The 21,633-nt window shown below is 43.1% G+C and overlaps 1 protein-coding gene across 4 annotated transcripts in view; it reads left to right on the top strand.

Moving 5' to 3' along the window:
• Positions 1 to 3,089: 3,089 nt before the first annotated feature.
• Positions 3,090 to 21,633, top strand: part of LOC101518372 (ATP/GTP binding carboxypeptidase 1) — a 118,028-nt gene continuing 99,484 nt past the window's right edge. Inside the window, exons 1-5 of one of the 4 annotated variants that reach the window (XM_058659857.1) lie at positions 3,090 to 3,221; positions 8,398 to 8,465; positions 16,296 to 16,359; positions 16,787 to 16,933; positions 19,447 to 19,578. In XM_058659857.1, the coding sequence (XP_058515840.1) occupies positions 8,415 to 8,465; positions 16,296 to 16,359; positions 16,787 to 16,933; positions 19,447 to 19,578 (394 nt within the window). In that variant the 5' untranslated portion in view covers positions 3,090 to 3,221; positions 8,398 to 8,414. The remainder of the gene's footprint in view (positions 3,222 to 8,397; positions 8,466 to 16,295; positions 16,360 to 16,786; positions 16,934 to 19,446; positions 19,579 to 21,633) is intronic. The other 3 variants (XM_058659861.1, XM_058659859.1, XM_058659858.1) reach the window with 3 other exon arrangements.

Genomic DNA, 21,633 nt, shown 5'->3' with positions numbered 1-21,633 from the left:
TCCTCAAATGGATGCAACAGTCAGAGCTGATCTGAAATTGGGAGGAAGGAGCGTCTTTGGGGTCTCCATGTGGGTGCAGGGTCCCAAGGCTTTGGGCTGTCCTCTGCTGCTTTCCTAGGCCACAAGCAGGGAGTTGGATGGGAAAGGGAGCTAACTGGACTCTAACCAGTTTCTAGCTGTTTATTTGTTGTTTGTGTTTAAACCACCAGTTTGTCACTGTAATGTCATAAGTAAATAATTTTAATATTTGTATGAAGAAAGACTTTGGCTTTACAGGTACTTTGCAAGTGACGCAGGTATTCACAGAATTTTGCAGATTGCATTTTAAGACTTGCTTGTCAAGAAGATCACAAGACAATTAGTGTACTATCAAGGAACAGGATTGTATTAGAAGGACTCAGGAGCTGGCATGAAGAGGCTCCTGTATGGGATAGGACATTTGAGCACCAATAACCCAGTGCAGAAAACGTAAAATATGTGCAAATCTGAGTTCATGTTCCTACAGTAAGCCAAAACACTTCCTCAACTGCTTGAGGTAAATTATAAATGCTGTACCTCTGTACACAATCAGATATGTAATAGGGCTTTTATGAAGTTATGGAATTACCTGTTGTGATATTATAATTTTAAAGAGCTTTAAATTATATATTTATTTTATATATTTTATCTGAATTAGAAAAGATTAAAAATTGTATTTAAAAATCAGAGTTACAGAAAAAAGAAGAAATGAGGAAGAGAGAGACCTAGAGAGAGAGATCTTCCATCTGCTGGTCACTTCCCAGATGAAACCTATGGCCGCATTTGCACTGATCTGAAGCCAGGAGATGGGAGCATTTTCCTAATCTCCCATGGAGTTACAGGCACTCAGACACTTGGGCTGTGCACCACTGTTTTCCCAGGCCATTAACAGGGAGCTGACTCTGAAGGGGAGCAGTGGGACTCCAGCTGACCCCCAGATGGGATTGCCAGTTCCGCAGGTGGAGGCTTAACTTGCTATGCCCCAGTGCCGGTCCCAAGAGCTTTTATATTTTAGAAACAGATAATACCAGATTTTTTTTTCCAGAGGAGATGATCTTACATTTGCTTCAGAATTAGCCAGTGTGATATGTGTGCTTGAATGTGGGTGTGTGAGAAGTAGGTTGTTCATGAATTGATAATTGTTGGAGCTAAATAGTAAGTCATTGTATTATTTTTTTTTGAAATTTTCCATAATATGAAACTTCTTGCTTATTCAGGTTTATGATGAAGAGTTTTAAGGAATCATTCCTTCCTCCTACAATGTTGACAGGAAAAGAAAATTTGTAAAAACTAAAATATGTAAACTGACTTGTATCCATATATATTTTTTTAATTTCACAAAATTAGGTACTTACAAAAGCAAATAGAGAAGGAAAAGGATCCTTTGATCCGATCATCCAAGAAATGAATAATTATAATGTGTGTATTGCTGCTTAAGAGCATTTTGTTACATTATCTTTGGAGGTAGTTCTGAATTTTATATTATAATTTCCTTGTCTTTATCTCTAGAATGCATTCATTTATATATCTAATATATAACTTATTGATATATAATCCAGGTACGTGTATATAATTGTGCTCTGTGTAATACATTTGTATGCATTATAAATGTACACAAGAATAGTATATTGTATTTTGAAACCTCATTTTAATGATATAGTATAGATATTAAAATTCTAGCATTCCTTTTAAGATTAATGTACAGTGCTATTTCTGTTTATGTAATACGTTGGTTATCTGAAAAAATGGGGTTATGTTTATAAATATTTTCAGTGGGCATGTTAGTTACATTTTCAAATAATATGGTGATTTTTTTCAACATTAAAATATCCTGTCGGGCCTGGTGGCGTGGCCTAGCGGCTAAAGTCCTCGCCTTGAAAGCCCCGGGATCCCATATGGGCGCCAGTTCTAATCCCGGCAGCTCCACTTCCCATCCAGCTCCGTGCTTGTGACCTGGGAAAGCAGGCGAGGATAGCCCAATGCTTTGGGACCCTGCACCCACGTGGGAGACCCGGAAGAGGTTCCTGGTTCCCGGCATCGGATTGGCGCACACCGCCCGTTGCGGCTCACTTGGGGAGTGAATCATCAGACGGAAGATCTTCCTCTCTCTTTCCTCCTCTCTGTATATCTGACTTTGCAATAACATAAATAAATCTTTTAAAAAAAATAAAATATCCTGTCAAGTAAAGTACTTCCAGATATAAGTTTTAAGTCTGTTTGTCAGTCTGACAGTAGAATGAATGCACAAATAAAATGTAGTCCATGTTTCTTTTTGTTTGTCTGGTCCCTGTGGAAGCAGTCTGATCTGTGCTAGCTATAGTTCCTGGTAACTGGGAGTATAGAGGAAGATGTGCAAGGTCCCTACCTGCATGGGACTTAAATAGCCTCCGATAGTGGTGAATGGTATGGCTGTATTTAGTTATTGGAATTGGAGGCATGGGTAGAAGTGGGCACTGTGTGACACAAGGCCAAGCCATTTGTTCAGGACAGTGCTGAGGATGCTGGCTGTGGTGAGGCTCCAGGTGTCCACGGGAGGCTAGTGGAAGACCTCAGGGAGCAGAAGATAACCCTGTTGTGAGACATGGGGAGTGTCTGCCTGGGAGGCGCTCCCAGCCCTTGTTTGTGTGCCAGTGGGTCTGACCCATTTGAAAGGGTGAGATAGATGTGAGTCAGAGAAAGGTTAAGTGAGGGAGCAAATACCTAGAAAATGCCACAGGGCTGGCATTCAGTGGAAGAGTGTTCTTAAAAGTGAGAAAGCATCACTCTTCTCAGAAACTTCTGTCTCACTCGTAGAAGCCAAACTCCTTAAAATGAACTACAGGACTCTAAATGTCCTGCTGTCTTCCTTTAGGAAGCAGGGGACTGAGTAAAGCAAGCTAAACCAAATGAATGGCTTAGTTGAATCAGTAGAATTTTAACAATGTTAACAGTAAGGAAATGTTCTGTGTGTAAGTGCTTAATGTTTTAGGACAAGTACAGTTTTTTTAAACAGCGGTCTTATGGTACTTGATTTATGATTGGTGTAGAATGTATCCTGATGTAACATACTTTGTTCTTTATTATTATTTTTTTTAGCAGTGTGACCAATTATTCTCGGATTGTGGGACTCCTGGCTCAGTTGGAGAAGGTAAATGCTGAATCTGCAGACGCTGACGCTACCAGATATGTCACATCAAAGATTCTTCATCTCGTTCGAAGTCAAGGTAAGCTTTAGTCTCTGCTTTGTTTTTTGAGTGCTTAAAAGTAGAAGCTAGGGATGTTGAAACTTTTGGTGACTGTCTGATTTCCTGTAAGAATTGAACTTTATTAAATTGGCTCAACAAGTAGAAAACTGAGAGGCTGTCGAGGACATGATCGTTGGTACCTTGTTTGTGATACCAGTTTTACTTCCGTATGGGTCTTGCTGTGAATTCCATCCAGTTTACTTGTAGTGGCAGGTGTCGCCATCCAGGTGGGGAGGGAATGAGTGCACCAGTGCACTGGAGTTAGGATGTATTGAACACGGTCCAGTGCTCCAGTGGGCACACCACACCATCTGAGGCTGACTGCTTACTGCAAGGTGGACTGGAAGGGTACATCTTGGTTAGGGTAGATTTTCTTGTGGTCCAGCAGCTTTTTCCGCTAGGTGACTTGCCCTTCTTGGCAGAGCACGGGAGTTTGTGTCATCCTTCGCCAGAGACTTTCCCATGCCATCCTGGAGCCCAGGGCAGCCCTCGCACAGAATCTAGACAGAAAGCTATCAAGTGCCATGGAAGTGCTGGCTGTTGGCATACTCCCACTTTGAAAATCAGCTCCGTTCATGGTGGGTAGGTTCCTTAGGGAAGCTACTGAATCTCTGAGATTTAGCTGCACCTTCTCCAAGAGAGAGGTAGCATGTCTTGGGACTGTGGTGACATTTACTTAAGAGCTGTCAAAAAGGAATATCAAAGTGCTCAGTAAATGTCATCCTGAATGCTGTTTTATGTTGCTCATAATACTATATTGATATCAAGTATTGACAAGGATACTCAAGAAATGCTGCATTTGCGCTGAGACATGTGAGAAAACCTAAATAAACATTGATAAATGAGGGCCTGGCGCAGTGGCCTAGCTGTTAAAATCCTCACCTTGAACGCATGGGGATTCCATATGGGCGCCAGTTCTAGTCTTGGCAGCTCCACTTTCCATCTAGCTCCCTTCCCTGCTTGTGGCCTGGAAAAGCAGTCGAGGACGGCCCAAAGCCTTGGGTTCCTGCACCCATGTGGGAGACCTGGAGAAAGTTCCTGGCTCCTGGCTTCGGATTGGTGCTGCACTGGCTGTTGCGTGCACTTGAGGAGTAAATCATCGGATGGAAGATCTTCCTCTCTGTCTCTCTTCCTCCTCTCTGTTTATCTGACTTTGCAATAAAAATAAGTAAATCTAAAAAAATTGATAAATTAAGAGCATGCAAGAGGTGAATATCCTTGCTAAAAAAGGGTTACTTCAGGAACACAGACGTTTTAATATGAGCATAACATTATTTGGACAGATTAAATTGATATTAAGAATAAAAACCCTTTCTGTTTTATTCTGTTATTTTATTCTAAAATTTGTGCTTGATTTCTATGTTTTTCTCACTCTATTCTCACACACATGTGCCTGTTTAGGGGATGGGAGGGGAAAGCCAGCAGCTAGCTTAATATTTAACAGCAGTACTTTAATAACATTTCTGTTAAAATTCCAACCAAAATCCCAACAACATTCTTCTCAGAAATAGAAGATACAAAAGTTCATCTGAAAGCACAAGAGAACACAGATAGCCAAAGCTATCCTGAAGAATAAAAAGTCAAGCTGGAGGAATCACAATTCCAGACCTCAAGACATACTACAGAACAGTGGTCATGAAAACAGTCTGGTACTGGTACATAAACAGAGAAGATCAGTATAACAGAATAGAAACCCCAGAAGGGAGTCCACACATGTGCAGCCTACTAATCTTTGACAAGAAAGCTGAAAACAATCCAGGGGAAAAGCCTGGTCTATTCAAGAGATGCTGTTGGGAAAATTAGATAGCAGCTTGCAGAATTAAGAAGCAAGGCACCACCTGTCACCTTATAAAAAAATCAGCTCTAAATGGACCAAGGACCTAAATCTGCACCCAGAAACCATCAAACTATTAAAGGAGAACAAGGAAGCACTCTCCAAGATATAGGAACAGGGAAAGACTTCTTAGAAAAGTTACCAAAAGCAGAGGAAGTCAAAGCCAAAACAAACAAGTCGGACTATATCAAACTAAAAAGCTTCTGTACAGCAAAGACAATCAAGAAAGTGAAGAAGCAACCAATGGAATGGGAGAAAATCTTTGCACACTACACGAGTGACGGGGCACTAATATCCAGGATTTACAAAGCGCTTCAGACATTCAGTGGTAGCAAAACAACCCTGTGAAGAAATGGGTAAAGGAAATGAGCAGACATTTTTTCAGAAGAACAGATTCAGATGGCTAATAGACATGAAAAGATGCTCAGGCTCCCTGGCTGTCAAGGAAGTACAAATGAAAGCACATTGTGGTTCACCTAACTCCAGTGAGATTGATTTACATTCAGAACTCTACTAACAACACCTGCTGGTGTGGATGTGGGGAGAAAGGCACCCTCCTTCACTGTTGGTGAGAGTGGAGGTCAGTACAACCACTGTGGAAGTCAGTATGGAGAGTACTTAGAGAACTGAAAGTTGACCTGCTGTATGACCCAGCTGTCCCACTTCTGGGTATATGCAAAGGAAATGAAATCTGCGTATGAGAAGGGGATCTGTAATCCTGTATTTACAGCAACACACTCCACAATAGCAAAGAAGTGGAAACAACCGAGATGTCCATCCAAAGAGGGGTGGATAAAGAAACTGTGGTACATCTACTCATGGAATACTACTCAGCCATTAAAAAGGAATTCTAGCATTTGCAACCAAATGTTCCCAGCTAGAGGCCTCCTGTGGTCAGTGAAATACGTCAGTCCCCAAAGGACAAATATCGTATATTTCTCTGACATAAGGCAGCCTTCTTGCAAATTGTATGATCAATAACCCTTTCTATACTTTTTTTTTTTGCTGCTGCTGATGTATTTTGATGTTTTTGTTTTTATTTTCATTTCTTAACACACAGTTTTTTTTTATCTTGTTGAATTCTTTGCTAGCTTGTGGATTACTCAGTAACATCGTTTTACGAAAGAGGCTTTTTGTTTTTATTTCTCCAGTAACGTGTTGCTCATTCAGTGATGTGTTGTTTGACTCCATGCTGCTGTAAATTTTTTGTTTTAACTTCATTCCTGTTGTTGACTTTGTTTCGTGGCATCTCATTTAAGGGAATGTATAGTGTAGGTGTAATAGAGACTCTCATGTCTATATGTGAAGATAGAATGCAGTATGCATCTCTACTTCCAGATTAAAGATGGACTCCCAATGAAATTGTTGGATTTATCTTTACATTTAGGATGCTGGACTGTCTGACGTTGTCTGTAGCAGCAATGTCAGGATACACTTAATTAACAGACTGATGGACTTATGACTGCATATGAAGGACTGTGCTATTGTAAAAATATGGGCAAAATCAGTCAGAAGGTGTGAATTTGGGGAAGGGGTGGGAAAATCCCAGATGCTGTGGAATTGTATCGTAAAATTCAAAATTACAGAAATAATAATAAAAATATTAGAAAATTCCTTGTTTCTTCTTGTTGTAACTTCTGTATTATGTGAATGTGTTAAGAAACACGTTTTAGGGCCTGGCGACGTGGCCTAGTGGCTAAAGTCCTCACCTTGAACGTCCTGGGATACCATATGGGCGCCGGTTCTAATTCTGGCAGCTCCACTTCCCATCCAGCTCTCTGCTTGTGGCCTGGGAAAGCAGTCGAGGATAGCCCAAAGCCTTGGGACCCTGCACCCATGTGGGAGACCCAGAAGAGGTTCCTGGTTCCCAGCTTTGGATTGGCGCAGCACCGGCCGTTGCGGTCACTTGGGGAGTGAATCATCGGATGGAAGATCTTCCTCTCCGTCTCCTCCTCTCTGTATATCTGACTCCGTAATAAAAATAAGTAAATCTCTATCCCAAAATCTGCCAAGATCAACAAAATTATACTTCAACACAACAAATGGCTAAATACTAAAATGAAACAGACACGAGACAGCTGAATGGTACCCTATAGCCATTTTAAGGTATATAGCAGCCGGTCCGGTCCTGTATATAAACTAAAATTGAGATGTCAATGAGGTAATCATAGGTTGTGGTTAGGACTTGTTTTTTTTTTTTTTTAACATACTAGTTACTCAAAACCATGTCAATTCCATAATATTGCAAATTGCTGTTGATGTTATATTGGGACTCTTAATTGACTGTGATGATATTATACCAGCTCTGACTTCGGACCAGAAATGGTCTCCCCAAGAAACTGTTCAACCCATCTGGACAATAAGTAGCTGGACTCCATGCTTGGTATATGTTTGCAAGGAAAGAATCTTGATTGAATTTGAACTGTAATGCTGCATCAAGGTGGAGGAATCCACCAGGGGAGGGGGAGGGGGATTCCCAGAGCCTGTGAAACTGTCACATAATGCTAAATATTAATAAAAATATATAAAAAATAAGTAAATCTCTAAAAAAAAGGAAAAAAATCACATTTTAATTTACCTGTTGATTTTGTAGATTTTTGATCCATTGAAAAGAGTAATTTTTTCCCCAGAGCATTAAAGTATGTTTGAAATAATATAGGCAAAGTAGGTGGAATGTTGGCCTGTGATCAGTTTTTCTTTTGTTAATTAAAGAAGAATTAAAAAGAAGCTCTAGGAACCCTTAAATAATGGAAACAGATTTTCTTTCTTCTTTTTTTTTTTTTTTTTTTGTGTGTGTGTGTGTGTGCTTCCCCACTCCCAATCCCAGTGTGAGGGAATGGATCATTTGGGTACTCTGGTCTCCGTTAGACTCTCCTTCCTCCTGGTGGTAAGTTTTGCTTGATTCTAGAATTCTTAAACAGTACTAACACTATCGGAACCTTTAACAACAGTGTTAAATTTTTGTTTTCCTTTATCTTGGTTCACTGTTTCTAGCTGTACTCATGAAGATGAAGAAAGGAGCTTACCATGATTTTTATCTCCCTTCCGGTTCTGACAGTTGTACTGTATCATCAGCTGTAAAATTCTAGATGGAGTCTTAGAGACTTGCCATTCCCTGATGGGGATGCCAGGAAAGTGAACTGCAAGGAAGGTCTTGTTAATTGAAATCTAGAGGTCCACAGAGCGTAGACTCAGCACCATCTGAAGAAGGAACATCTAGGAAAATGTAGACTTGCTGATTATGTCTTAGCTATGTATAACAAAATTGTGTATATTCTTTCTGGGTTGATGTTTGAGGACAAGTTGTTTTCTGTTTTTCAGAAAAAACGAGGAGAGAGATGACAGCCAAAGGCTCTACAGGAATGGAGGTTCTGCTAACCACCTTAGAGGTAAATCACTATGCACTTTAAATGTGAAACTGTTGATATGAAGCAATGCTAAAGGGGGAAATGACCTCATATATTTTTTGTGTGTGCACATACAAGAAATATAACATTTTTCTTTTTAAAGATTTATTTTATTTTCATCACAAAGTCATATATATAGAGAGGAGGAGAGACAGGGAGGAAGATCTTCCATCCAGTGATTCACTCCCCAAGTTAGTGCAATGGCCGGTGCTGTGCTTATCTAAAGTCAGGAGCCAGGAACTTTCTCCAGGTCTCCCACATGGGTGCAGGGTCCTAAGGCTTTGGGCTGTCCTCGACTGCTTTCCCAGGCCACAAGCAGGGAGCTGGATGGGAAGTGGAGCTGCCGGGTTTAGAACTGGAGCCCATATGGGATCCCAGTGCATTCAAGGCGAGAACTTTAGCCTCTAGGCCATTGCGCCGGGTCCTACAACATTTTTTCTTAGAGATAAAGCAAATGAATGAAAGTCTATGTTTTAAATTGTTATTTGGTGTAGTTCCCCATGAGTATGGTTAAATCGTAAAGTTTAATCTTAATGCCATTCCAGTTAGTAGAAGATAATAAGTGATAGATATTGGGAATGCTTATCAGTTGATATATATTCATGATTTATTTTACTAATATTAGTTGAGTGTGTTATATTTGATAATTGATAAGATTTATTTATGTATTTGAAAAAGTTAATAGAGTAAGGCAAGGAGAGGGTCAGAGAAAAATTTTCATCTGCTTGTTCATTTTGCAGATGGCTACAATAACCAGGGCTGAGCAGGGCTGAAACCAGGAGCCTGGAGCTTCTTTTAGGGCTTCCATATGGGTGGCAGGGTCCCCTCTGCTGCTTTCGTTAGGCCCATTAGCAGGCAGCTGGATTGCCATAAATGATCTGGCAGTTTAAAGCATTCATCTCTCTCTCTCTCTCTCTCTCTCTCTCTCTCTCTCTTATTTTTGGTCATGTTTACATAGTGGAGAAGGATGCTCACCCATGTGGCCACAGATAAGGGTGGGTAAAGTCAAGTAATGAGGGAAAGTGATTGAGACAGCTGTTTCCTTTTTCTCCCTTCTTGTGTCTGGAGGAAAGGAGGAGAAAATGGGAGAGGGCCGCTCTCAGAAGCCTAACTGCATCAGTGCCCGGGGATGTGGGATGGCCACTCAGTGTCATCCTGTGGTCCTCAGCGTGGAACATGTTCCAAGGGCACTGCACAAGTGGTTTGAGTAGTTCTGAGATGCTATTGATTACACTGTTCCAAGGTTGAGGAAATCCTGCCAAGGTCCCTTGACTGATATAGTCCACCTTGGAGTCTCCACTCATCTAGTTACTTGCTGTCAGCGTTTGGCTGGGAGAGTTGTTCCGATTTGTTCTGCCCTCCATGGTACTAGATATTCTCTGCAGGTTTCAAAGATCTGTCGTGTCCTCCACGTGCATCTGGGCATGCTGTCTACCGCACAGGCTTTAGCAACCGAAGAGGCCCAGTTCTGAGCATGGCACTCCATAGTCAGACCACAGATCCTGTGATTTTCCCCATGGTTGGAGTTTTGAGACCATCGTTCCAGTTGGAGGGTGTCCCCCAAAGAAACATCACCAGAAGTGACCCCAGTGCTGACTCCTTTGTGACAGCGCAGTGCAGGATCTAGTTGGTCCATTACCCATTTAGCCTGTACACACCGGTGGTTGTAGTTGCCCAGTCAGTTTTTCTCTAGCTCCATCTCATATGCAAGCCATTGCATGATGCAGCCCAGCCCAACCCTGTCCACAACACACTCAGCCCTCATGACACCAGTGGGAACTGCAGCCTAGTCGGAACAACCCCTCTAAGCCCCCACCAGACCTGTCCCCAGCCTCAGTTCCTACACATGCCAGTATGTGCAGCAGGCTGATCCATAGACTGCTGAGGACTGGTTAACACAAAACACTTCCTGCATCCCATTTGGTGCTTACATGCATTAATAGGTACTGTATACTAGCTCAGCCCGGCCAACCCAACTATCCAGTCTATTGTTATGCTGGTGGGAGCTTCAGCCAGGCCTGCCTGCAGCCCTGGTTCTCATGCTCTCTAGTGGGAGCTGCTGCCCATAGAGGGATGGCCACAATTTCCCTACTAGGCCCTCTCCTAGTCCTGGATCTTGCACTTTCCAGGTGGTACTGGGGTCTGCCATGACAGGATTTGCCCTCAGTCACAGCACTTGCCAGCTGATGCTGTAACAAAAGCCATCCAGCCTGCATTTCCTCTGGTTCCTGCCTGTACCAGTGGATATGGTCACTTAGTGCAGCCTGACTCTCCTCCTAACCCTGCTCACATGGAAGCCAGTGGATTTTGTTTCCTAGCCTTGTCTGCTCCAAGTCCCAGTTCTCACACTCCCCAGTGGGAGAAGTGACCTAGCAGCGGAGCCCCCACACTCTCCTATTAGGCTCACAACCCTTTCTCCCCCCCCCCCGCCCCCATCTTGGTTCTTACGTGTTCTGGTGCGTGCTGCAGCCCAAACTTGCATGAACCTCCTTGCCTCGGAATTCACCGGTGGGTGCTGTAGCCTGACTAGGCCTGATCTGCCTCCATTTCCACCTCATGCTGGTGGGTGGTATGGCTTTTCCTAGCCCAGCCAGTCCCCAGTCCTGGCCTGTAATGTGAACTGGCTGGTGTAGCTGCTCAACTCAGCCTGTCTTGCACCCTGTCCTGGATCTCATGACTGCCAGTGGATATTATGGACTGGCCCATTCTGGGCTGCTCCTAGACCTGAGCACCACATATACTGGCTGGTACTGTAACCTGGCCTGGTCTGGGCTGCTCCCAGCCATGATTCTTTTTTTTATTTATTTTTATTATTATTATTTTTAAAGATTTATTATTATTGGAAAGCCGGATATACAGAGAGGAGGAGAGACAGAGAGGAAGATCTTCCATCTGATGTTTTCACTCCCCAAGTGACCGCAACGGGTTGGTGCGCGCCAATCCAAAGCTGGGAACCAGGAACCTCTTCCAGGTCTCCCACGCGGGTGCAGGGTCCCAAAGCTTTGGGCCGTCCTCGTCTGCTTTCCCAGGCCACAAGCAGGGAGCTGGATGGGAAGTGGAGCTGCCGGGACTAGAACTGGCGCCCATATGGGATCCCAGGGCGTTCAAGGTGAGGACTTTAGCCACTAGGCCACGTCGCCGGGCCCCAGAGCCTTGATTCTTGTACTCACCTGCAGGGACTGCATCCTGATATAGGAGTTCCTCAAGCTCCTCTATCAGGTTACCTCACAGTCACAGATCCTGCGCACGCTGGTAGTTTCTTGGCCCAACCTGACTTGGCCCACCACATGTCCTGGGACTTACAGTGGCTCTGTCTGACCAGCCCTCACCCATTCTGGCTCTTACTATTGGGTGCTACAGTGCAGCACTGCCTGGCCTATCCCCAAACCCAGCTTTCACATGGCTCAGTGGGTGCCAAGACCTAGCCCAGCCTGTTCTATACCCACTTTAACTCTTGTGAGCACAGTGGATACTGAACCTAGACCAGTCTTGTACACTCAGACCCAGTCCACACCCATGCTACAGCCATGTCTAGCCCTGTTCACCGCCTCTATTCCTGCTTTTACGCTCACCAGTGAGAACCGCAGCCCAGCCAGGACATCCCTTAACTTCCTTACTTGGCCTGTTCCCAACCACAGATCTTGCGCATGCCGGTGGTTTTTCTGACCCAACCCAGCATAGCCCATCCCTATTTTGGCTATTATATTAGATACTGCAGCCTCCAGTCCCAGCTCTCACTGGTGGGTACTGTAGCTTAGCCCTGCCCTGTCTGCCCCCATCCCTGGCTCTCATGAAAACCAGTAGGTATGAGAACCTAGCCTAGCCCACATGGCCTATATCCTAGATCCTGCACATGCCAGTGTGCTACTGTTTGGCCTGGCCCTGTCTAGTCCACACCTGTCCCAGAACCAATCCACATACCTGCCAACAAGTGGAACAGCCTTGCCTGGCCTGACTAACGCTCAGCCCTGACTCGTGTGTTCATCAGTGGGGGCTTCTGTCCACCAGGAGATTTCCCTAGTTTCTATACCATACCCAGATCTCATGCATGCCAGTAGCTTTTAGGCCCTTACCCAGTATACTCCACCCCCCAGTGTTGGCCTTTGTGTGTACTGATGGATATTGTGGCCTGGCCTGCCCCAACCCAGTTTTTGGATGTGTCTGCAGGTGGACACATGTGGACTAGCCTGGACCAGCCTGGCCTGTTCTGAACCCTGGTATCCATGAGTGTTGGAGAATTCATGGTTATACCTAGTTTGGTCTGTCGATACCTCCAACTCTTGAGCAAACCAGGGGATAGTACAGTCTCATAGGGATGAGCCCACATATTCTTAGAATCTGCCCTCAGTCCTGGCTCTGTCGTGTGCTGGTTAGTGGCATGGCCCAGCCTGATTTACCCATCCCCTGTTCCAGCACTCATTGGTGGGTACTATTGTCTAGCCTTACCAAGTAGGCCTCTGGTTCTAGCTTTCATGTGCACTGCTGTGAGGTGGTCAATGCTAACTAGCCCAACTCAGGTCTCCCATGTGGGTAGGTGCATTGATCTAACCAGAAAGATCCTTCAGTTTGCCTCCTTGAAACCTCTGGGTCTCAGCTTCCTTAATTATCTGCAAATACAGTGGCCATGTTGGTAGAAGTCCCCCAGAAGTCATCCCTTACCTATAATGTACTCCCTCAGTAGTCCTCCCTGCTACACATCCCATACCTCCTTCCCTGATCAATCCCAAACCCCCATTACCATGAGCTCATGGGTTCCTCAGCCCTGTCTTCTGTTGGGGAGGTGTGCTGGCCTGAAGCACTGCCTGCCCATCTGGGATTCCAGATCCAGACCTCTGGCACATTGCTGGCCTGGGACCCTACCCCTCTGCCCATCCAGGACTCAGGCATGTTAATGAGTCCCTAAGTCCACCAGCACACCAGGCCAGCATGCCATCCTATGGCCCTAATGCCACCACCACTGCCACCCGCCTAGGACCTAAACATGTGTGGGACTCCCAGACTTGCTCCATTCCACTGGCCCCCAGTGCCAGTTCCCTCATGCCCTGAGACCACCTAGCAGAAAACTAGGGCTTTCTCAGTAGGAATACAATTGGGGACTGGCATTGTATGTCAGTAAAGCCAGTGCCTGCAGGGCCAGCATCCTTTACTGGCATGGATTTGAGTCTGGGCGGCTCCACTTCCACTCTAGCTCCCTGCTCATGTGCCTGGGACAGGCAGCGGAAGATGACATCAAGTGATTGGGTCCCTCCCATGTGATACACGTGGAAGAAGCAGCTGAGTCCTGGCTTCAGCCTAGCTCAACCTGGTTGTGGCTGCCATCTGGTGGATGAACCAGTGAATGGAGGATTTCTTTGTTCTTGTCTCTGCAACTCTGCCTTTCAAATAGATAGATTAAAAACGAACGAAACCAAGAGTTTTGCTTCTGAAGTTAAAATGGGAAGAAAAATAATTAGAAAAAGGACATTTCTGTAAAAGTGAAGTTGGAACTCCTATTGAATATCAAGGAATATTTTAAAGCTTTATTGATTAAAATAGTTTAGTAAGTAGTGGACAGTGTAACAGAATAGAGAAATCCCAAAATAAACTAACATGCTGGTGGGAATTAAATATTGCATAATGAAAGTAGTGTTTCAGATAAGTAAAGGTCTACTTAACAAGTAGACCTGGGGCAAATCAGTAACCGTCTGGAAAGGCGTAATATTGAGTTTTTACCTCTTTTTTTTTTTTTTTGTATGGAACCAGTAGTTAAATATGGACAGTAAACTCTTAGTACTAGAGGAGCATTGGGCGATTTTAAAAAATAACCTGACAGCAAAAAAGCTTCTATATGTATGCAACAAACAGGGGCCATAAAAGAAAAGACCGATAAATTCAGCTACAAAAATGCATGAGTGTAAACCATTATTAATTGGAAAACTCATATATTTTCTTTTTTTTAAAGATTTATTTATTGATTAAAATTCAAAATGACAGAGATATATCTTTTATCAATTGCTTCACTCACTAAAAGGCCAAAATTTCCAGAACTGGGCCAGTCTACACCCAGGAGCCGGGGGCTTCTTCTGGGTCTCCCACCTGGGTGCAGGGTTCCAGGAACCTGGGCCATCCTCCACTGCTTTTGCAGGCACATTAGCGGGGAGCTGGATGGGAGGTGTGGTGGCTGGGATCTTTATGGGGTGCCATTGCTGCAAGTGGTGGCGCCTTACAAAACCACTGCACCGCAGTGCCAGCCCCACGTGGATTTTTCTTTATCCTATGAAGAGTTACAAATCAATGCAAAAACAAAAAAGGTATGTAATGGTTATGTATAGACAGGTCCCAGAAATAGAAAACTAGTGTCACTTGCGATTGAACATCATTTCCAGAAAGAGAAATATAACTGAAATACATTTTCACCTCATGGAGTGGGTTGACCAGGCTTTGTCAGTTAGATTCCATTGCTGATGGACGTGGAAATTACATGATGTGCAGCAGTTTGGTGACATATGTCTATGTGAATGCCCATAAGTTCTGACCTAGGAATTTATCCCAGAAACAAATGTGCTTCATCACATAAAAAAAATGTGCAGTTATTTTTTGAAAAATTTTAATAACAGGAAATTGAGAAAAGCCTAAACATGCAAGATAAATGATTAAGTTACACGAACAAGGGCATGGGCAGATGAGGAGACCCAGAAATATTTATGGAGGAATTACTGTTTTCTGTGAACTTTTTGAGAATCCCTCGCTTAATGGAGTTACCTTTTCGCCCATAAAAAGGATAAGGAAGTTATGTATTGATCGAGATATAAAGTGTCAAAGTACAGACTAGTTTCCAATGGGTAGAGCCATTTGATGAAGTAAATGTGCCTGAGTGTCTGTGTAAATGGATTATTAGGACACAAAACTAGCATGATTGCCCTCTGTGAGGGAGTCGGCATACATACATCTTAGTGCCTATTACATTACTATTATTATTTTTTAGGATTTATTTATTTTTATTGAAAAGTCAGATTTACAGAGAGAAGTAGAGACAGAGAGAAAGATCTTCCATCTGCTGGTTCACTACCCAAATGGCCAGAATGGCCGGAACTGAGCCAATTTGACACCAGGAGCCAGGAGTCTCCTCCAGGTCTCAAGGATTTGGGTCATCCTCTGCTGCTTTCCCAGGCCACAAGAGGGAGCTGGGTGGAAGATGGAGCATCTGGTACACAAACCAGCATCCATGTGGGATCCCGGCATGTGCAAGGGGGAGGATTGGCCAGTGAAGCCATCACTCCAGGCCAAGTGCCTCTTACATTATTTATTTATTTGCTTTTGATTTTATTTGTTTGATGGGGAGAGTGAATACAGAGAAACATAGAGACGTAGTTATCCATCTGCTTGTTCTTCAGATGCAAAGCTGAGGCTGGACCAGTTTGAAACAGAGATTCAAGGATTGAGTCATTACCTGCTCTTTCCAGGGTGTACATCAGCAAGAAAGCCGAAGTAGAACCCAGGCATTCCACGTGGGCTGTCGGCAGCTGAACTGCTGAGCCAAATGCCCTTCCTGGTTTTTGTTACCTGTTTGGTAGAAGGATGAAGAGTTCAATTGTCAGATTAATTCCTCCTGCGATATTGTTGCACTAAGAAAGCAGTAATTCACCTGATTTGTAAAAACTTTTAGTGGCAGTCGAAAGAAACTGAATATATGAGAATAGTAGAAGCTCAAATATATTTGTTTTAAGAAAAAGTCATTTACAAAATATAGGCAGTTCCCAACAAGTGGAAAAAAAAATATTTGGGAATCACAAAATTACAGTCTTAATAAAACAAATCAATTGTTTGTTTCAGAACATGAAAGATCTTCAGACTGCACTTAATATCTTAAACATTCTTGTTGAGCTGGTGTCCGCTGGTAAGTTTTTGTTACTGTCGGATTGATTTCTGTTTGTGAATAGTCATCAATAACGTATCATTCATGTGTGTTTTATGTGGAATTTCCTGGTGTTCGGAGGAGGGGCTCTTCAGAATACTGAATTGAGACACTGAAATCTCTTCCTTGTGGTGTTACTTTGTTTTTGGTGTCTGTAAGTGTTCCTCAAAATACTCCAGGAACAGTATGTTTAAGAGCCTAAATTTAACTTATAATTTTGGTGTCATGTGTTTATTCTTTGTGTATTGCATCACATGTAAATGAAATAAAGTGATATTGGTAGTATTTGTTTTAGTAATCAGCACTTTTTTTTCAATCAGCACTGTGAACATTTGTGGAACGTTAACAAATTGTGATAAGCTGGTGTAGGAAGGTTTTTATTATGAAAAGCATTTGTTCTAACTTTTAGGTGGAGGTCGAAGAGCAAGTTTCTTAGTTGGCAAAGGTGGTTCACAAATACTGTTACAATTGCTTACGAATGCCAGCAAAGAATCTCCCCCAAATGAGGAGTTAATGATACAGATTCATTCAGTTCTGGCAAAGATCGGACCAAAAGGTAAAGGTTTAATGTCTAGGCCATCTTTGTAACTTCTAGAATCATCTTTGTAAAATTCATTCTTTTGCCTTTAATTTGCTCACTTTAGATAAGTCTAATTGTTACTGCTTTTTCCTGGTTTTAGTAATGGAATGCTTTGTATAGTTATCTAGTAACCTTCAAGAGAGGAGGAACCAGTGGCCTTGTGGCAGAGTGTGTTAAACTGCTGTTGCCAATTACATTCCATGTAAGTGCTGGTTCCTGTCCCAGCTGCTCTGTTTCTGACTCAGTTACCTGCTCATGTGCCTGAGGAAGCAGCAGAAGAGGGCCCAGCTTATTCGACCCCTGCTACCTTAATGAAGCTGCTGACTATGGCCTGGCCTGGTTAGCTTAATGGATGCAGACATCTTTTAAATGGACTCTCAGGAATCTAAGTTCGAAGATTAAATGAGTCCCCAACCTCTCGGAATTATTGTGAGAATTTTGCCTGTGGCATATGCATATGATTTTTTTTTACTTGAAAGAATTATATATAGAGAGACATTGAGAGAGAGCGAGAGAGAGAGAGAGGATCTTCCATCCATTGTTATACTACCAATTTGGCTGCCATGGTCAAAGCTGAGTCTGAACGTGGGAACCAGGAATTTCTTCTGGGTTTTCCATGTGTGTTCAGGGGCCCAAAGGCTTGGGCCATCTTTTGCTGCTTTCCCAGGACATTAGTAGGGAGCTGGACCAGAAGTGGATTAGCCAGGACAGGAAAATGGCACTCCTATGGAATGCTAGTGAAACAGGCCAGAGAATTAGCTTGACACAGCACTCTGCCAGCCCCAGCATATAAATTTTAAATTTTAAATAAAATTTATTTGGCTGAAATACCATCCTGAAAAGTGTGTATTTACATAGTTTAAGATTCAGGGGAGTGGTGGGGAACCCCAGTGTCTATTAAACTGTGTCATAAAATAATTAGGAAAAAGAAGATTCAGTGCACATCTTTTGATTATTTAGTTGGCAGTTTTAACTGGTAAGTAACACTGATTGGATATTAATTTTCCTGGTGGGGTCTTAAGAAATAAATATACAAAAATTCAGTTATTTAAGAATTTTGTGGTGCTGGCAGGAAAAACCACTGTTTGCAGTGGGTGCCACTTTTGTCCCGGGTACACTACTTCCAGTCTGGCTCGATGTTGATGTGCCTGGGAGAGTAGTGGAAGATGACCCAAGTGTTTGGGCCCCTGTAATCCATGGGAGAGACCTGAAAGAAGTTCCTGGCTCCTGGCTGCTGGCTTCCACCTGGCCCAGAGCCAGCCGTTACAACCATCTGGGGAGTGAATCAGTAGATGGAAGATCTCTGCCTCTATCTCCTCCACTCTGATTTTCAAAACAAATTACTAAAAAGAAATATGTTGGCTGTTTCTTTATTTGAATCTTGTTTGAGGGATAAGGATTCACTTTCGAGATTTTTTTCTTTTACCAAAAGTGAAAATGAAAACTAAAGTAAGAAACTGTTATTTTGCATTATATATCACCTCCTGTTTCCTTCTCTGATTAGAAATAACTTAACTTCTGGTTTTCGTGAAGTTAAAATATTTATGTACTTAATTTGTACTTGTCTGTATTTAATGTTCAAGTTGTAGGCATCTGCATTTTTCCTGTATATTTGAAAAAAATTTTGTGCCATTCTTTACTATTTATCCTAGTTTTCCATTTTTCATATCATTGAAAGCATCATACAGGAATTTTTTTCTATGTTAACGATTTTCTAACCTTTCTTTTCTCTTGAGAGGTCAGAGTAAATTTCCAACAGGAATATTTAGTTTTGTTTTTTTGTTTTTTTTACTTAGAATTCTTTTTTCCTGGTTATTTATTTTCATTTTATTTGAAAGACAGAATGATTGTTTGATTTTGCATTTTTTTGGTTCACTCTCCTAATGCCGTCAGCAGTGTGGGCTGGGCCAGGCTGAAGCCGCCAAGAGCCTGGAACTCCACCTGGGTTTCTCTCATGGGTGGCAAGTGACCCAAGCATTGGACCATTCTGTCTGCCTCCTAGGGTGCACATCAATAGGAAGCTGATTTAGGAGAGGAGCTAACACGGGAACTCTAGTTTGGGATGTCGGTATCCCAGATTTTCCATGTAAAATGTTTAGTTTTTAAAGTTGATTTAGAATTGTTACTATAGGACTGAAAAGGATGTACTGTTCTACTCAGCTATGTAAAGGTTTTCCTAGGATATGTGCTGCAATAAACAGACTGAACATATGCAGTGGGTCAGTTACATTCTTCCTTTGACTTGCAACAGGCTTAAGGGTGGGCTGTTCCCACTGTTTTCTCCCACCCTAACCTCTCTCCTACATGCCCTTCACTACATTGTTTCAGGTATTTTCAATATGTGATTATAATTTTAATCATTTCCGATCAATATTTTATTTGACAATATGAGAGCACAATAGAAATTTAAGACATTCTTGCTTTATGATATCTTCATTTTGTTAAAAATTCACATGTGAATAAATCCTAATTTTTCTTCTCTTACACAGATAAAAAATTTGGAGTGAAAGCTAGAATTAATGGGGCTCTGAATATTAGCCTGAATTTGGTCAAGCAGAATTTGCAGAATCATCGCTTGGTTTTACCTTGCCTTCAGCTTTTACGAGTGTACTCTGCCAACTGTGAGTGTCTAAGTGGCCTTTCAGTTAATTCTGTGTTGTGGAGTTATGCAAAGTGAACATCTCAGAGTACCTTAACACTGTGAACTTTTTAAACTTATGGAAAAAGAAAGAGCAGGATAGGTATGACTTGTTGTAGCTCCTAACTCCATTCCCAGCAAAAGTGATGTGGGCTGAGAAGGTGGCTTGACATCACCTGGAGCATCCCAGAAAACTGCCAGGTTTGTACTCAACTGGGGTGAGGTAAATGAGGAGGGAGCCTGTGGAAAGGAGGTGCAAGGGCCTGAGGGTGTTGGCAGCTAGAAAATCCCCGTTTCCCACAGGTGAGAGGAAAGCTGGGAAGGAAGGAGGGTAGGGAGCATATTCACACTGAGTTCATTAACTTCAATGTGGAGTAGAGCAGCAGATCATGCCTGCGCTTGTGGAGAAGGTGGGGAGGGGTCGCAGGGGTAGCTCAGATCACATGCCTCCGAGAAGGTGGGGAGGGGTCGCAGAGGTAGCTCAGATCACATGCCTCCGAGAAGGTGGGGAGGGGTCGCAGGGGCAGCTCAGATCACATGCCTCTGAGAAGGTGGGGAGGGGTCCCAGAGGTAACTCAGATCACATGCCTCTGAGAAGGTGGGGAGGGGTCCCAGAGGTAGCTCAGATCACGTGTCTCTGGAGAAGGTGGGGAGGGGTCGCAGAGGTAGCTCAGATCACGTGTCTCTGGAGAAGATGGGGAGGGGTCGCAGAGGTAGCTCAGATCACGTGTCTCTGGAGAAGGTGGGGAGGGGTCGCAGAGGTAGCTCAGATCACGTGTCTCTGGAGAAGGTGGGGAGGGGTCGCAGAGGTAGCTCAGATCACATGCCTCTGAGAAGGTGGGGAGGGGTCGCAGAGGTAGCTCAGATCACATGCCTCTGAGAAGGTGGGGAGGGGTCCCAGAGGTAGCTCAGATCACATGCCTCTGAGAAGGTGCGGAGGGGTCGCAGAGGTAGCTCAGATCACATGCCTCTGAGAAGGTGGGGAGGGGTTGCAGAGGTAGCTCAGATCACATGCCTCTGAGAAGGTGGGGAGGGGTCGCAGAGGTAGCTCAGATCACGTGTCTCTGGAGAAGGTGGGGAGGGGTTGCAGAGGTAGCTCAGATCACGTGTCTCTGGAGAAGGTGGGGATGGGTCCCAGAGGTAGCTCAGATCACATGCCTCTGGACACTCCCAGGCAGCAGTGTCAGCTTCACCTCCATGAGGGAGGGTTTCCTTCCCATTCTCTCACTACGCAATAAATGTCTTGGTAAAATAACATAAAATGCCAGGGATGTGTGTATGTGTGTGTGTGTCTGTACTTTCATTAATATGGTGAAAGATGTGCTTTGAGGAAAATACCTTGTACACTTACATAATTAATATTTTTATAATGAAAAAGAGTGTAAGGAAGTGAATGATTTAGATATCCAATCAAAGCAGGTAAGAGCAGTGCAATACTTATAAATATAGGAAAGGAAAAATCAAAAAGATACATTAGAAAAACAGAAAATGATTTTTAAAAATAAAACTAGTAGATTAAAAATATCACAGAAGAGGAAAAAGGAAAATATAACCAAAAATTGATAATAAACATGCAAATTAGGAAATTAAGATTATAGTAGAAAACATTGAAGGGTACATTTTTGATGGTGCTTTGTTGAATTCACACTAGAAGGCTAGAATATGGTTGCCCATAATTTTTAAAAAAATGTTCAGAATTGAAACCAATGGGCATAATTCTCTGCTTAGGTTATTGGGTATTCATTTTGAAATGTTACAATTGCTGCCCCTTTGGCCTTATTGCCATTAGTTAATATCTTCAATACCTCCTGACCCGGACCCCGTAGCCTTGGGTTTCTCTCTGATCTGTTTACTGTAGAGGCCTGCTAGCTCTGGTCTGCATAAGACACACATCCGATTTGTTGTTTCTTTTGGCTGACTTCCTGTTAGCTGGAAGGGACTCTTGATAATTTATTTTGTACTTCGTCTTCGCACCCTTGGTCCGATAGCATGTGTGTTGATAGCCTGTAGCAGCTTGTACCACGCTGTCCCTTGCCTC

The sequence above is a fragment of the Ochotona princeps genome, unplaced genomic scaffold (genome assembly GCF_030435755.1).
Source record: "Ochotona princeps isolate mOchPri1 unplaced genomic scaffold, mOchPri1.hap1 HAP1_SCAFFOLD_221, whole genome shotgun sequence".
NCBI classification, from domain to species: Eukaryota; Metazoa; Chordata; class Mammalia; order Lagomorpha; family Ochotonidae; genus Ochotona; species Ochotona princeps.
This window is presented reverse-complemented; position numbering and strand designations above follow the sequence as displayed.